The sequence below is a fragment of the Microcaecilia unicolor genome, chromosome 12 (genome assembly GCF_901765095.1).
Source record: "Microcaecilia unicolor chromosome 12, aMicUni1.1, whole genome shotgun sequence".
Taxonomy (NCBI): domain Eukaryota; kingdom Metazoa; phylum Chordata; class Amphibia; order Gymnophiona; family Siphonopidae; genus Microcaecilia; species Microcaecilia unicolor.
The window spans coordinates 98,141,826-98,158,785 of NC_044042.1; the positions used below are offsets into that span (position 1 = coordinate 98,141,826).

Below are 16,960 nucleotides of genomic sequence, written 5' to 3' on the forward strand. Positions count from 1 at the left end.
CAAAACAGGCCGAAATCTCTTCAAAAGGTCATTTCCAATCAGAAATTCTTCACCCTCACTGGTAGTGATGATGGCTGGGTGCCTGACGGTCATCTGTCCAAGCTGTAAAGATAGCCAAACCTGTCCCACAGTTCCAATACTTTGATTGCCATAGGCCACCAGTGACAAGTCGCACGGTGTGACATGCAGCACATCCTGACCCCCCCCTAGAGATGCCTCTAGTTTCTGAAACAGGCCCTGGGTGACCAAAGTCACCTCTGAGGCTGTATCCAGGAGACCTTCACAGGAAAGTACTTGTTGAATTAACAACTCCACGGTATATCTGTAACCTTTAGATATAAGCTTACCTAGAAAATACCTGACTTCCTGGGATGAGTCTTTTGAAAGAGGCCCTTCCGGGTTCGAGGGCTGAGACGCAGCATGGTTCACGGGGGACTCCTCACTGATGGGCGACAACGCATCCACGTGGACAGTGGGGACGCTTGCGGTAACAGGTTTTGTGGCCACGTCTAGTCATGCTTGTTCTTCCTCCGAAGAGGATGGCTGTTCCACCTCAACAGATTTAACACTCAGCCCCGGAGGGGTCGGCGGTCTAGAAGACTGGTCCTTCTGCTTCTGGAATTTGACCTTTTTATGAGATGGAGGTGTCTTAGGTACATTGCTAGACTCCGCGATTGAACATCTTGCCATCAATTGGTCCAGCTGAGCTTGCATAGCGCGGATCTTCTCTGCATTCCACTTCTTCTGATTAAACCGCTTCTTTTTAGGTTGTTGCTGTCCCTCCTGTGCAATAGGGGGCGCTGCATCCCGCGGCAGGGCCTGAGAGCCCGGCGGCGTAGTTGGTCTCGGCGCTTTGTTTTCCAGAGAAAGCGTGGAAGTGACCGCACAAACGGCGGGTGGTATCACCCTGTTGCGACTCTTGGACGCCGGTTTCAGAGTCTCTGCGATGGGCTTGGCGCGGCAGATTTCAAAAATTCCTTCAGCCTGCTTGAGAAGGCTGGAATAGGGTTCTGCGTTTTTTCCTGCCAAGGGAATCTTTATCGGATCAGGCAGACCCTGTATAAAAAGTTCCCTGAAATCACCAAATTCAAGATCTTTAGAATCGGGCGGGACCCCCCCTTGGTAAAATGCACGCTTCAAGCGATGGGCCCACTCCCGCGGACTCTCCTCCGGCTTACAACTAATAGTATACGCTGCACGCTTAGCTTCCAGAGAGTTGGCAAAGAGACCGTAGCGCTTCGCTAAGGCTTGCTCCACTGACCGTAAATCAGGGTTATCGGACATGATCAAATCTAGAACTTCATGGCACTCGGTACTAAAGGTCCATTTGAGGAGGGCTCTGATATCATTCTCAGAAGAGACGTGCATGGTTTGCAGGAGTTCATGCACTGCCTTAAGATGGGTTTCTATGGATACCAAGGCAGACTCTTTAAAAGGCGCTATTACGGTGCGTAGCATCTTTATAACATATGCCTGCCTCTCCATAGACATTCCTTTCTTGGGTTCCGGCTTGACATGCCGCTGATCACTACCAGGTGTAGAGAACCTCGGGGCAGGTGCGTTGCTAAAACTGGGTGTATCTGCCGAAGGCTGAGGCCCTGAGCTAGGCACCTGACCAAGTGAGCTGATGATTTCAGCAGGCAGTCCCTGGGCCCGTGCCTCCAATGGGTGTGGCACTGTCTCGGGTCTGCTGCTTCGGTCACCAGCCACTATGGGGCTGAATTGTACAGAGGGGCGGGAAAGAGCCGGAGCCATGCCCCCAGTGGGTGTGTTTAACTCGGGTCCCTCCCGGCTCACGTAACGGTTCATTTCGGGAGCTGGGCTTGGGTGACCCACAGCAAAACTGTCGGGGAATTCTAAGGTATACGGCACTTCTTCCTGCGCCATGTGCGTAAGCTCTTGCTGCATTGTGGAAATCTTTACAGTGCACTCATCTAATGCTTTAGACAATGAATCTCTGTCCTTCACTGCACATTCTAATTGTAGTGAGACTGTCTCCTGCTTTTCTTTTACCTCCGCTAACTCTAGCTTGGCTGCGTGCCAATCTTGAAACACAGACACAGATTGTTCTTGAGTGGCCACTAGCTCCCTGCGCAACTCACTCTGAACACCTTCTGAGACCTGTTTTAGCTCCCGATTTAATGTCTGCAACTTATCTGTTTCCCTAATCTGGTTGTGTAATGCATCAGTCAAACGAGAAAATTTCTCCTGCAGCGAATCAAAAGACTCGAGGTACTGGGCAATTTCTTGCTTTAATGTGGAATTAAGTGCTTCACAATCAGTTAGGTCACACTGCAAAGTTTTACACTTATCGTACAGTGTCTGGCACTCCGTACAAATCTCTTCAGAGGAGTCAGGTGGGGCGGGGCTTACATTGGTCCCTGCTAAAGCAGATCTGGCAGTGTCTAAATCAACTCGTAATGCAGCTAACTCACTGTCTCGCTCCTGGACAGTTTCCCTAGTCTGGGACAAATCTAACTGCAACTCTGCTATGCGATCTGTTAGAGGTACAGATATCTGTCTTATCTCATTCATCAAAGAGTCCTTGACTGCCAAAAGAGACACGCCCAGTTCACAAAGCATCCATTGTGACAAATGCTGTTTCTCTTTTATAATTGTATTTAAAACCGTAGCATATGCTTCTGAGCTATTCGGTGACCTGCTACCAAATAAAGCACGTACAGACTCTATTGTAGGAGGAGCTGGTTTCGCCTTACTATGAGAGAGCGGCAGTAATATCTTAAGCACGCCCCTCTCCTGTTCACTCAGAAGAATTTCAGGCAATGTGCCAACAGTGCCGGTCGCCATGTTAAAGACTAAACACACCCTGTTCCTTCCTTACAGAGTTAGAGAAACCGTTCTTCTCTTTTTGGAGCTCAGAGTAATAAATCTGTCAACCAATTGCAGCAATAAAACACAGCTGTATAAACAAAAGTCTGCCGTCAGCTAGGGCGGAACTGCAGTTCGTGCAGAGAGAAACAGAAAGTCAAACCAGCTTTCTGAAAACACTCAGAAAAAGTTTTAAATTCTGCTGGTCCTGCACTACCGTCCCGGACGAGAGCCCCAATTTGTAGGGGATTATATATATGTTTTTGTAAGAGGCCAATTTCCTACCTATGTACTCGCTTATGTCTAGGGGACGTGGCCTCTGCCCAACATTAGCTGCATGGAAAATAACGGACAGACCAATGGAATATATTAGTTTATTTATACAGCGTTATATACAAAAATATAGAAAACTCTTATCAGCTTATAGCATCAGCAATTCCTGATTGCACACACAATGATACCCAAAAATATAGAGAATAACTATGATTATCCTATGGCTAAAATCTGTAATGACAGATAAACACAATACCAAGATCCTAATGATTACCACACAAATCTTATACTAGGCTAACAGCAACTAGAGATCATAAATCCTGACGTCACACATCTGATGGGTCCGAGCACAGACTAATTATCTAACCCAGCCTGAAGGAAGTAAACTATGATCTCACCGTCCCGGTTTCCAGATCAGATTCCTTCCAATGCCTCAGCCGAAGGTCTCAGCGAGGTCACACAAGCTCAGGTGATGCACTTGTCTTGATCAGCCACATATGATACAGACTCAGTATAGATCCTGTAGACAGCTGTAACCTGGGGAGAAGCTTTGCCAGGTATTATCAGTAAGTCTCTTAGGAAAATCAGGTGCTTGCAGAAATGCAAGTGTTATCTTCTTCTTTGCTTCTGTTCTTCTTCTTAGTTCTTCAGCAACTCTCAGCAACTAGTTTCTTTCTGTTCCCGCTTCTCAGATCCATCAGTTTTCAGGGAGCCAATCAGAAATAATCCCATCATGTACTCCCAACATCTGTATGAAGCCTCCTTTGTCCGTCTTATCTCGTACTCTCTCTCCCTCTCTCCCAAGGACATGCATTTTCTCCAGATACAGAGTGACCTTGGAGGTGGTGCAGGCTTCAGTAAATCTATTACACGCTGGAATGCTGACTTCTGCACAGTTGGTAGTCAGACATATAGGTGAAAGGTTGCAACGTCCATTTTGGCTGTAAAGGTGCTCTCATGTGCACACAGGGTGGGTGAGATCACAGCAAATACTCCTACAGGCCTGTGCCCACCCAGGCCCACCCCTTATCGACACCACTGACATACATACACCCTTACAGAATAGCAGTCAAAAACTGGGCCCTTTATAGAATAGCATTTAGCACCGATTCCTGCATCCTAACTTTGGGTGCCAGACTTATGCCTGCTGAAACCTGATGTAAATGCTGCTGCCTAATTTGGGCACATTGACCCAGTATTCCATAACTACTAGCATAATTTTTGGAACACCCCTGACATGCCCATGCCCCTCCCATGCCCCTTTTTGAGTTACGTACTATTAGCACCATGCCGTGTAGAGCCAGATGCACATGCAAATTATAATGGGTGTCAATTTTTTTTTTTTTTACATTTGTACCCCGCGCTTTCCCACTCGTGGCAGGCTCAATGCGGCTTACATATTATATACAGGTACTTATTTGTACCTGGGGCAATGGAGGGTTAAGTGACTTGCCCAGAGTCACAAGGAGCTGCCTGTGCCTGAAGTGGGAATCAAACTCAGTTCCCCAGGAGAGTCCACCACCCTAACCACTAGGCCACTAATTACTACTACTACTACTACTTGACATTTCTAAAGTACTACTAGGGTTACGCAGCGCTGTACAATTTAACATAGAAGGACAGTCCCTGCTCAAAGGAGCTTACAATCTAAAGGACAAATGTACTAATTGGTTGTAAGTACCTAATTATTGATGGTTGAGAGCTCGTTATTCAATTAATTTGCACATACATCTCGGGCACATGCCATATATGCGGGGGTAAATGTACATTGACCTGCAGAAGTCCTGGTGTTCTATACCTTTACATATGCAATTGGTACCCAAATGCTGGTGCCCAATTATACAACTGCCCTTTATGTAAATAGTTTTATTATCATACTAAGAAAACCACAGAAGAATCACACTCCACCACCAATCAACAAGAAAACATCACAGTGGAGGCGACGAACAGGACAAAAGTGACTTTATTCCAAAATTTTGAGTGTTTCAAAATGTGTGATATTCTATTTTTATTGATTTAATTTTCACATTTATTTTTTTTTATTTATTTATTTGGATTTTACTCACACCTTTATCAGTAGTAGCTCAAGGTGAGTTACATTCAGGTACACTGGATATTTATATATGTGTTTTAGAGTGTATGCATAGACTTCTGATTCAGGCCCTATAGCCGAAACATGGTCCATGTTGAGTCATTCGAAGTTTTGGAATAAAGTCACTTTTGACCTCTTCTTCTTCTCCACTGTGTTTTATCATACTAAGCAACAAAAAGCGGAGAGGAAAATCCTCATGCAAATCAAAGACAATGAAAACAAAAAAGTGAGGACAGATGTTGGGGAAATCCAAACAACTTTATTAATAATCAGATGACGACCTGACACGGCCGTGTTTCGGCATCAAAGCCTGCATCAGGGGTCAAACAAATCTTTTTCAGTTGTTGTTCAATTATAGACCAACAGAAAATATGGTAATGGGACTTCCTTCGAACTCAGAAACTGAGCGGTCAACTATGGAGTGCCTCAATGGCAATACACAGAAATGACGTTATTTCTGTGTATTGCCGTTGAGGCACTCCATAGCTGACCGCCCAGTTTCTGAGTTCGAAGGAAGTCCCATTACCATATTTTCTGTTGGTCTATAATTGAACGACAACTGAAAAAGATTTGTTTGACCCCTGATGCAAGCTTTGATGCCGAAACACGGCCGTGTCGGGTCGTCATCTGATTATTAATAAAGTTGTTTGGATTTCCTCAACATCTGTCCTCACTTTTTTGTTTTCATTGTTTTATCATACTAAACCATATGCACTAGCTGAAAAGCTACAAACTGCTCCCTGTTAAGTCCTACTTTGTTTGAAAGGAAAATAAACACATTCTAAACTTTCAAGCACAGTTTTTTTTTGCTACCCAATGAATATGTATATGAGAAGATATCATAAAAATCAGAGAGCTTATGTAAATATGTGTAATGAATATAGAAACTGTGTAATCACAAAATTCTGACCTCATTAGGAAGAGTGAAAATGTGCCAAACCCATCTTACCTAGCTGGCACAGCATTCTCTATAGTGAACTGAATTAGTGCAATTCAGAGCCCTGGGCTTTGCAGGTCCTATAGATTTATAACATTCTGAAATCCATCGTAAGTGAACAGAGGGAGATTCGGGGAACAGGATGACATTTTTGATAAACATGCCATTTGGTTGACTGAACAAGTTGTGTAGTCCTGATCGCTTCTGAAGTAGACACCATCGGAAGAGTAGATAGAGGGATCCTCGTTGAAATAGTTGTAAGGTCTCAAGTAGAAACCAACTGCATTTCCTGCCGTCACTGTGTTGGGAACGTCTTCAGCGTGTGGAATATGGAGGAAGCCAACAGTTATCCAGGCCACCAAATCCTGGGAGGAAAGACAGTAAAATCCAAAGTGTGGTCAAACAATATGCCTAAATTAAATGAATAGTCACTGGCAGCAGTCATCACTTACACCACTTAAACATGTGAAGAACAATTCTATACCTCGGTGCCCAAAAGTATGTGCGTAAATCAGGCCATAGCCAGATATCCAATTTTGGGTGGGCCTGGGCCCAAGATGGGTGGGCAGAAGAACCCCGCCCCCATCCCACAAGTGATTTGGTCTCTCCCTCTCACCTGCATGCCATATGGTCTTTCAAATATCCCCCCTCCCCGCATACCCTTCAAATAGCATATTTTCACCAGCAACGAGCAGCAACTAATAAACACTGCTCATGTTGGCCAAACACTCTTCCCTCTGATGCAACTTCCTGTTTACGCATAGGCGGGAATACATCAGAGGGAAGGCTCTCGAGCTGCTGTGAGCAGTATGTATCAGTCACTGCTCACTGTAGACAAAGATCTGCTATATACAAGGTATGCAGGAGGGACTGTTGTTGGGAGTTTTCGTCTGGTGGGGCTTGGGGATCTCTGCCAGCCACATCATAAGTGTGGTGCTGCTAGGTGGGCCTGGGCCCACTCTTGGCTATGCCACTAGCGTAAATGTATAGAATGTGAGCACTTTCGCAATTAAGTGTGCACTTTCCCCCGGATTCTATATACAGCGTTCAAAATTATGTGTGCAAATTTGGACACTCACCCAATTTAATTGAGTAACAAGCCAATTTAGTGCCAATAATTGGGTACTAACAATTATTGACATTAATTGGTCATTTGAATTTATGTGCGCAACTTAAATCAAGCTGTATTCTATAAAGATGCCTGTGCAAATATTTAACACAACTGAAAAGGGGGTGTGGCCATGGGAGGGGCAAGGGCCGATCAGGGGCTTTCACAAAAGATACGCACAGTATTATAAAAATTAGGGGGATCTGCGCCTAATTTACAACATGATCCAGCATCTTTCCCTCCAACTAGGATTCAACATCCCCCCCCCCCCCCCCCCGCTGTCAACCTACCTTAAAAATGGTCTTCTGTTGGTCACCATTAGGGGCCAGAGCCGCCAAGAGACTAGGCCAGGCCCGGGGCAAGGGCGCCCCGCCCCCTCACCGTTGCCACCCCCTGTTGCTCCCCCCCGCCGTTGCCACCCTCTGTCACTCTCCCCACCGCTGCCCCCCTCTGTCGCTTCCCCCGCCGCTGCAGTCCCCGGTCTCACCTGCCTGCCTCCACGGCTCCGGGTTCCCTGCATTCGAAGCGGCAGTCGCAGATCTCCTCTCTTCTGGCCTTCCCTCCCTGTGTCCCGCCCTCGTCTGATGTAACTTCCAGTTTCCGCGAGGGCGGGACATCCACAGGGGAGGTGGGTAGAATGTACTGCCACCAGGAAACCCCTAATTCCCACTGACTGCTCTGAAGCACTAACCTGGTTCTTGATGTCTTCATTATTCAGGAATGTGTTGAAATTCACGGTTGGTGTCCACGGATCATTCTGATTGAATATGGAGCTGCTCTGAAATTCCTCGTCCTTATGTTTCGTGACTGCCAGTTTGTATCTAAAATCATAGGACGCAACATGTTTGCTACTCATCAGTGATGATGGCACATACATTTCCTTACTGGAACAGACTGAAGGCCCAGCATCCTGTTTCCAACAGTGCCCAATCTAGGTCACAAAACAGTACAATACATTTTATGCTGCTTATTCTAGAAATAAGCAGTGGATTTTCCCCATGTCCATTTTAATAATGATCTATAGACTTTTTCTTTAGGAAGCCATCCAAACCTTTTTTTAAACCCCGCTAAGCTAACTGCTTTTACTACATTCTCTGGCAATGAATTCCAGAGTTTAATTACACGTTGAGTAAAGAAATATTTTATCTGATTCACTTTAAATTTACTAGTCGGTAGCTTCATTGCATGCCCCCTAGTCCTAGTATTTTTGGAAACAGCAAACAAGCGATTCACGTCTACCTGTTCCACTCCACTCATTATTTTATAGACCTCTATCATATCTCATCTTAACCATCTTTTCTCCAAGCTGGAGCCCAAGCTGTTTCAGCCTTTCCTCATAGGGAAGTCATCCCATCCCCTTTATCAATTTTGTCGCCCTTCTCTGTACCTTTTCTAATTCCACTATATCTTTTTTGAGATGCGGTGACCAGAATTGCACACAATATTCGAGGTGTGGTCGCACCATGGAGCGATACAAAGGCATTATAACGGCCTCATCTTTGTTTTCCATTCCTTTCCTAATAATACCTAACATTCTATTTGCTTTCTTAGCCACCAGCACACACTGAGCAGAGGTGATGATGTCCCCGTATAAGACTCTGGTGAGACCTCGTTTAGCTGCATACCACAGGGAAGGTGTGGATGTGTGTTGGGGTACTAAAGGGAGGAATTGATGCTTGGGTAATGATTTGGGGGGGGAGGGAAGGGGGGCATGACCAGCTACAGGGTTTAACTGTGCTGTTTCACAATGCTTTTCTTTTGCCATTCATGCATTCCTGGGAGGAAAGGTACTTTTTTCTCTGTTGTGGATCCCTGGGGAGGCTGGGCTCCAAGGATCCGTGTGCTACGTATGGTATCTGATTTGCTTAAAACAGATTTTGTCCTGCTCCTGTGTTGCTGGGGGTGAAGCTTGTTTTCTGGAATGTGGGTGGCATCACTTTCCCAGTTAAGCGGTCTAAAATATTATCCCATTTGAACCGCTTGAAGGTGGATGTGGCCTGCTTACAGGAGACAAGGCTCATGGAGGCTGAACATCTTAAACTTAGGCGGTTTTGGATGGGAGAACTGTTTAGCTCCTTCTCTGGTGGGCGTCATGGCAGGGTGGCCATGCTGTTCTGTAAATATCTCCAGTACTTGGCCTCATGGCTGAGAAGGGATGAAGAGGGGCGTTATTACTCAAGCTGACCCTTCAGGGCAGAGAATTCATCTTATTGGTGTTGTATGCTCCAAATCCAGTTTGATGCTCCATTTTTTTCTAGCCTGTCCCACCATTGTGCCCCTTTTTTTGGGCCGTTTAATGGCAGCAGTGGTTGACCCCTTTTTAGAGAGATCAACTCTGTTGCAGGCCCTCTCAGGGGAGCCGGGTAGGGGGGTGTCTGCTTTTTGTCAATCTTTGGTAGATCCATGGCGCTTACTACACCCAGAAACTTATCCCGCGCATATGGTTACTTTTCCCGCTTTGGCCACTGCTGCCAACAGGGAACTATATTTATCCACCCAGGTCACGCTGAATTTCCTCATTCATTCTGGAACCCAGAAGGGGATGTTCAGTTATAAATATTGTTATCATTGATATGGCAATAAGCCGGGTAAGCTCTTGGCCTTCCTCCACAAAACATATCAGTGTCAACCCCCGATGTTTACTCTCAGATGACCGGATAGGTCTAGGACCTCCTAGATTGAGGACATAGCACAACTCATGCTCAACCATATACCTTGGAAGAAAGGAGAAACAGGGGTCACATGATACAGACGTTCAAATATTGAAAGGTATTAATCCGCAAACAAACCTTTTCCGGAGATGGGAAGGCGGTAGAACTAGAGGACATGAATTGAGATTGAAGGCGGACAGACTCAGGAATAATGTCAGTAAGTATTTTTTCACGGAAAGGGTGGTAGATATGTGGAATGCCCTCTGCGGGAGGTGGAGATGAAAATGGTAATGGAATTCAAACATGCATGGGATAAACACAAAGGAATCCTGTTTAGAAGGAATGGTTCCGTGGAATCTTAGCGGAGATTGGGTGGCGACACCAGTAATTGGAAACAAAACGGGAGCTGGACAGACATCTCTGGTCTGCGCCCTGATCATGACTGGATAGGGATGGGCTGGAGTGTAAATTTTAAGGGGCTTCGATGTTAGCTTCAGAACTTAGTACAAGAACAGTACTGGGCAGACTTCTACGGTCTGTGCCCTGAGAATGGCAAGGACAAATCAAACTTGGGTATACATATAAAGTATCACATACCATGTAAAATGAGTTTATCTTGTTGGGCAGACTGGATGGACCATACAGGTCTTTATCTGCCGTCATTTACTATGTATCAAGGCTGATGTGGTTTTTCTTCAGGAAACTCATTTATCTGAAAAGGAGCATGCTAAATTGGCTCGCTGGTGCGTGAGTGATTGTGTGTCGTCACCAGCTGACGGCCCTGATAACCCGACAACCAATTATGCTGGGCAGTATTTATGCCCCAAACCAATGGGATAGTGCCTTTTATAAACGCCTTACAAATACACTTTTGGAACTTTCCTCTATACCCATGATATTGGGGGGTGACTTTAATATGGCCTGGGACCCTGAATTGGACAAATCTCACCCGTCTCCAAACCCAAAGACTTGGTCAACCAGGGGGTTGCCTGGATTGTGTGAGCTGCTGGATCTTTTAGACATTTGGCGTGTTTTGCATCCGCTTGATAAAGATTACACACACCTATCTCGAGCACATGGTACACAATCACAAATCGATTATTTGCTGATCTCCCGTTGCCTTTTGAATTCTGTTAAAGACTCGCAGATAGGGCCATGTGTTATTTCGGATCATGCGATTGTCTGGTTGGAGTGGCTGCCTGTTGGGACTGAACAGCCGGCCCGATCCTGGACCTTTCCGGCAACAAATGGTCTTACTACAAAACCAAAATAGGACCGGATTACAAAGACATGAAGAAACTTTACCAACTCGTAAATAAACTACTGAACACCATCTCAGTCACCTCATCCAACACAGACATCCCATCCATAGACAAACTTGCTAATTACTTCAAGGAAAAAATAACAAACCTATGTAATACACTTCCCCAGAGCAACACCGACATCGAAAACTTCATCGACGGCTTGGACCCAACCGGTGGAGAATACCCTGCAGACCGCACCTGGTCAAACTTTGCTCTCCTCACCGCCAATGCAGTTACCCATGCGACTCATAGGTTCTCCAACACCCACTGCAAATTGGATACGTGTCCCAGCTACCTACTCAAATCTGCCCCCGAACGCTTCATAGTAGACCTCACATCCCACCTAAACTACATGCTCCAACAAGGCCTCTTCCCTAAAGACCATGACAACCATCCTACTCACCCCTATACCAAAAGACGCCAAAAAAAAAGCAATCCAACCGCCAACTACCGCCCAGTTGCATCTATCCCCCTAGCAGTCAAACTGATGGAAAGCATGGTAACCAAACAACTCACAGACTACATAAACAAATTCTCAATATTACACGAATCTCAATCAGGATTTCGTACCCTCCATAGCACTGAAATTGTGCTAGTCACTCTTCTGGCCAAACTCAAGCAGGAAATAGCTACAGATAAAAGCGTACTTCTCCTCCAATTCGACATGTCGAGTGCATTCGACATGGTAAACCACAATATACTACTAAGACTCCTCGACTACTTCGGGATTGGAGGAAATATACTTAGCTGGATCAAGGGCTTTCTGTCTACCAGATCATACCAAGTGAAAGCAAATTCAAACATCTCACCACCGTGGAATGCAGACTGCAGAGTACTTTTATTTATTTTTTATTTGTTGCATTTGTATCCCACATTTTCCCACCTTTTTGCAGGCTCAATGTGGCTTACATATTACCGTTATAAGCGTTAGCCGATTTTGGTCTGAACAAATACATGGTTTGAATGAATACAAAGTGAGTTGTGGTAGAATGAGGTACATGTAAGTTATGTACAATTAGGGGAACTTAGAGAGGGAGAAGGAAGGAAGAGTCAAGTAATGTCCATTACGGTCCTTGGTTACATTGTGTCGCAAGTGTCCGGTATTTTATGTTGGGTCGGTGGGGTATGCTCTTCTGAACAGCTCTGTCTTTAGTGCTTTCCGGAAATTAAGGTGGTCGAGCGTAGTTTTTACTGCTTTTGGCACTGCGTTCCACAGTTGTGCACTTAAGTAGGAAAAGCTGGATGCATAGGTGGATTTGTATTTGAGTCCTTGGTTGCTTGGGTAGTGGAGATTTAGGTATGATCCTTCAGATTTTGTGGTGTTTCTGGTTGGCAGGTCTATAAGGTATAAGGTCTGTCATGTATCCCAGTGCCTCGCCGTAAATAATTTTATGAACAGTTGTGCAGATTTTGAAAGTGATACGTTCTTTAATTGGTAGCCAATGTAGTTTTTCTCGGAGTGATTTGGCGCTGTCAAAACGCGTTTTTCCAAATATAAGCCTGGCTGCTGTGTTTTGGGCGGTCTGAAGTTTCTTTATGATTTTTATCTTTGCATCCCGCATAGATTCCATTACAGTAGTCTGCGTGGCTTAATACCATTGACTGTATCAGGTTACGAAATATTTCCCTCGGGAAGAATGGTTTCAGGCGTTTAAGTTTCCACATTGAGAAAAACATTTTCTTTATGGTGGATTTCACTTGGGTCTCTAGTGATAGGTTACGATCGATTGTTACTCCAAGAATTTTCAAGTTGTCTGAGATAGGGAGGGTATTTCCTGGGGTGTTTATACTTGTGGGTTTGTAAGTATTGTATTGCGATGAGATAATGAGACAGTGCGTTTTTTCTGTATTGAGTTTTAGTTGGAATGCATTTGCCCATGAGTTCATAATGTTTAAGCTGAGCTTGATTTCATTGGTGATTTCTGCCAGATCACGTTTGTAGGGGATGTATAATGTAACGTCGTCAGCGTAGATAAATGGGTTAAGGCCTTGGGTGGATAAGGTCTTGGCTAGTGGAGTCATCATGAGGTTGAAAATGATTGGTGATAGTGGTTATCCTTGCGGTACTCCGCAGCCTGGTTTCCACGGTGGCGATGTATTTATTTTTGATTTCACATGACAAGTTCTTGTGGTTACAAAACCCTTGATCCAATTGAGAGTGCCACCACTGATTCTGAAGTAGTCTAGGAGTCTTAGCAGTATGTTATGGTTAACCATAACATGACATGTCAAATTGTAGGAGGAGAATGCTCTTACCTAGTGCTATTTCCTGCTTGAATTTGGTTAGGAGAGTGAGTAGTACTGTTTCCGTACTGTGTCGGGGTCGAAATCCTGATTGTGACTCATATAATATATTGAATTTATTTATGTAGTCATTGAGTTGTTTGATCACCAGTCCTTCCATAAGTTTGACTACTAGTGGGATAGATGCTACTGGGCGATAATTGGTAATGTCGTTTGTTTTTTTTTCTTGGTGTCTTTAGGTATTGGGGTGAGCAGGATGTTGCCTTTTTCTTTAAGGTAGATACCCTGCTGAAGCATGAAGTTTAAGTGGGATGTAAGGTCTGTTATGAAGTGGTGGGGGGGTAGATGGCAAGTGTCCAGTTGACAGTGGTTGTTGGAGTATTTTTTTAATTGCCTGAGTAACTGTGTCAGTGCTGAGAAGAGCGAAATTTGACCATATTCGGTCAGCAGGGTATTCACCAGGGGTCGGGTCTAGACCATTAATGAAGTTTTCTATGTCTATATTATTCTGAGGTAGAGTTTTGCGTAGGTTTACGATTTTTTCATTGAAATATTTAGCGAGGTTGTCTGCAGATGGGACGACAGTGTCGATTGTGGTGACTGACGTTGTGTCTTCGTGTTTTTGTAGTCTGGCCCAATTTTAGTTTTGTAGTATGACCTTTTTGTCTGTCTTATTGTATATTTGTATTTCCTTTGTAGTTGTTTCCATGCGTTGAGTGTGTTTTCGTCTTTTTTTTTTTTCCATGCGTGTTCCAGTTTCCTAGATTGTGTTTTTAGTTTTTTCAATTCTTCATTGAACCACGGTATTGAGTTGTGTCTACGTGAAGTTCTTGTTTGTAAGGGTGCTATTTTGTCTAATATGTGTCTGCATCTTTTGTCCCATTCTGAGAGGTAGTATGTGGATTCCGTTTGTGCTGTCCAATCGTTGTTGTATATCTGTTGCCAGAAAATGTCCGGGTTTATTTGGCCTCTCGTGGTGTGGGTTGTGTGTTCTCTTGTGTGGAGAGAGCCCCTTTTTCGCCATTTTAGGGATAGATTTAGTTTGTAATGGTCGGTCCATGGTGTTTCTGTCCATCTAGTTTGTGTTATGGTTAGGTTCTGGTCAGTGGACAGTTTGTATGAGATGAGGTCGAGTGTATGACCCTTCGCGTGAATTGTATGCATGTGTGGCCATGTAAGATCACATAGATGAAGGAAGTCCTTGCATTCTCGTGTGTTAGTTGATTTTGGGTCTTCAAGGTGAAGGTTAATATCTCCTAATACTAGTGTATTGGAGTTGGATACACATATATTTGAAACAAAGTCCATAAAGTCCGCCTGGCTTTCGTTCCAGTTTCATGGTGGTCTGTAGAATAGGACGCAATTTAGATGATCGAGCAGGATGTTATGGTGAATTCTAATTAACGCTATTTCAAGGTGGGCTGTTATAGATTCCATGGTGGTTTCGATCATGAGACGATATCAGTATATAAACGCTATGCCCCCTCCTCTTTTTTCCTTTCCTGGTGCAGTGGGTGATTTTATATCCTGGAGGACATAGGTTTAAGACGATGGGGTTCTTCTGATCATGGATCCAGGTTCCAGTGATAAAGAGTAGGTCAAGTTTCTCTGACGTGATCCAGTCTGTTATTATTGTTGTTTTGTTTACTACAGATCTCGCATTGACGTAGCCTATTTGAATTGTTTGGTATGGATCTTCTGCATTCGGTGTTATGTGGACTTTTGTTAGTTGTCGTTTTTTTGGTTTGTGTGGATTTTTTATGACCTTTCTTTTCATTTTGTTGAGGTTTTAAGCTAGTTGGTTCTCTTCCTTTGTTTTGTTTAATGTCAGTTTGGTATGATGTGGTGTGTCTGGTCAGTATTCGGTTATTGGATAGCATGGGTATGTTATTGATTTCTGCGAATGGGGTGGTCATTGTTAGGTGGATCACGGATATTGAGTAGATTGCTAGTATCAGTTTGGCGGTGTTCTTTATGGTATCAATTCAATAGTTTTAAAGACGGCTGTTGTTGTGTTCATCATTGAAGATTATACTCCTGAACCCTCATATTTGCATAACAATCTTGTCCTCCTTGAAAGTTGTGAGGTCCCTGTCGTGTAACGGTAACATTTTGTCACGGGGTGTGACTTAGCGGGATCTAGTGTTCTTGGGATGATAAGAATTTAGTGACAGAGCGTGCACTTCTTTGTTTTGACGGCCAGGGCTATTTACAATATGCAGTGATCACCAGTCATAGTCCAACACTGCGATTCTCTATTCTCCTCCCTCCTGGCGATTTTTGGAGGAGGTCTAATAGGCTGTCTAGTTCATTGTGAGCAGGGAAGCCATTTGGTTAATCTCTGTTTCCAGTGCCCCGCGCCGTCATTGGCGTTCACTCAGCAAGTGAATCTATGAGCTGGCGATTCTTGAGGAGGTTTGCTAGACTGGAGTGGCAGTGATCCTATCTAGTCCACTGTAGGCAAGGAAGCCATTTGATTAATCTCTATTTCCACTGCCCCCCCCCCCCCCCCCCCCGCAGCCATCTTTGGCGTTCACTCAAAGCACACCAAGTGAACCCATGAGCTGCTGCCTCCACGTTTTCGCTCCATACCGTTTATCTGCATTGAGTTCAATACTGTTCATGTTGGACAGGCAGTGCCTAGTATATAATACGCATATGGTGTCTCCTCACGTTTGCTGTCTGTCCGATCGGAGCTCCCAGGAGTGAAGTCCAGGGCAGCGGGCACCAGTCGTACACTTCCCACGTGACGCTTTGCTGGCTATCTCCGCACGGTCCCTGCTGTGTTGTCCGAGTTCGCCCGGCCGCGAGCCGCCAGAGAGACAAGCAGCAGGAGCAGCGGGGCACTGTGTGGCAGACACATGCTGATGCTGGGATGGGGAGTGTGCGGGCGCCGAGCTGCACCTTCAGGAGCACCCAGCCGGTACCCAGCCTCAAGGTTCACCACTATCACCAATACTGTTCAACCTAATGATGATCCCACTAGCCAAGTCCCTAGCAAATCACGGCCTCAATCCATTCATCTATGCAGACAACGTCACAATATACATCCCCTTTAGACATGACCTGTCAGAAATTATCAGCGAAATTAAGCTCGGTCTGAACACCGTGAACTCATGGGCAAATGCATTTCAACTCAAACTAACTGAAAAAAATCCACTGCCTCATCCTCTCATTTCAACACAATAAGAACAAACCCTCAACTTTAAACGCCTCAGACTACACCCTCCCTATCTCAGACAGCCTGAAAATACTCGGCGTTACAATCAACCGGAACCTTACACTTGAGAGCCAAGTGAACTCCACAGTTAAGAAAATGTTCCACTCAATGTGGAAACTTAAACGTGTGAAACCATTCATCCCGAGGAAAATATTTTGTAACTTAATACAATCAATGGTATTAAGCCATGCAGACTATTGCAATGGAATTTATGCAGGATGCAAAGAACAACTCAAAAAGAAACTCCAGACCGCTCAAAACACTGCAGCTAGGCTGATATTTGGTAAGACTCAGTTCGAAAG

The 16,960-nt window shown here is 44.7% G+C and overlaps 1 protein-coding gene across 2 annotated transcripts in view; it reads right to left on the reverse strand.

The window, feature by feature from the left end:
• Positions 1 to 5,816: 5,816 nt before the first annotated feature.
• LOC115482133 (membrane primary amine oxidase-like) overlaps positions 5,817 to 16,960 on the reverse strand; it is a 33,739-nt gene continuing 22,595 nt past the window's right edge. For both annotated transcript variants that reach the window (XR_003944035.1, XM_030221704.1), the window contains exons 3-4: positions 7,931 to 8,060; positions 5,817 to 6,496 (exon numbers count right to left, since the gene is read on the reverse strand). Coding sequence is in view for 1 of the 2 variants with exons in the window: in XM_030221704.1 (XP_030077564.1) it covers positions 6,212 to 6,496; positions 7,931 to 8,060 (415 nt within the window). In the remaining variant the exon portion in view is untranslated. The remainder of the gene's footprint in view (positions 6,497 to 7,930; positions 8,061 to 16,960) is intronic.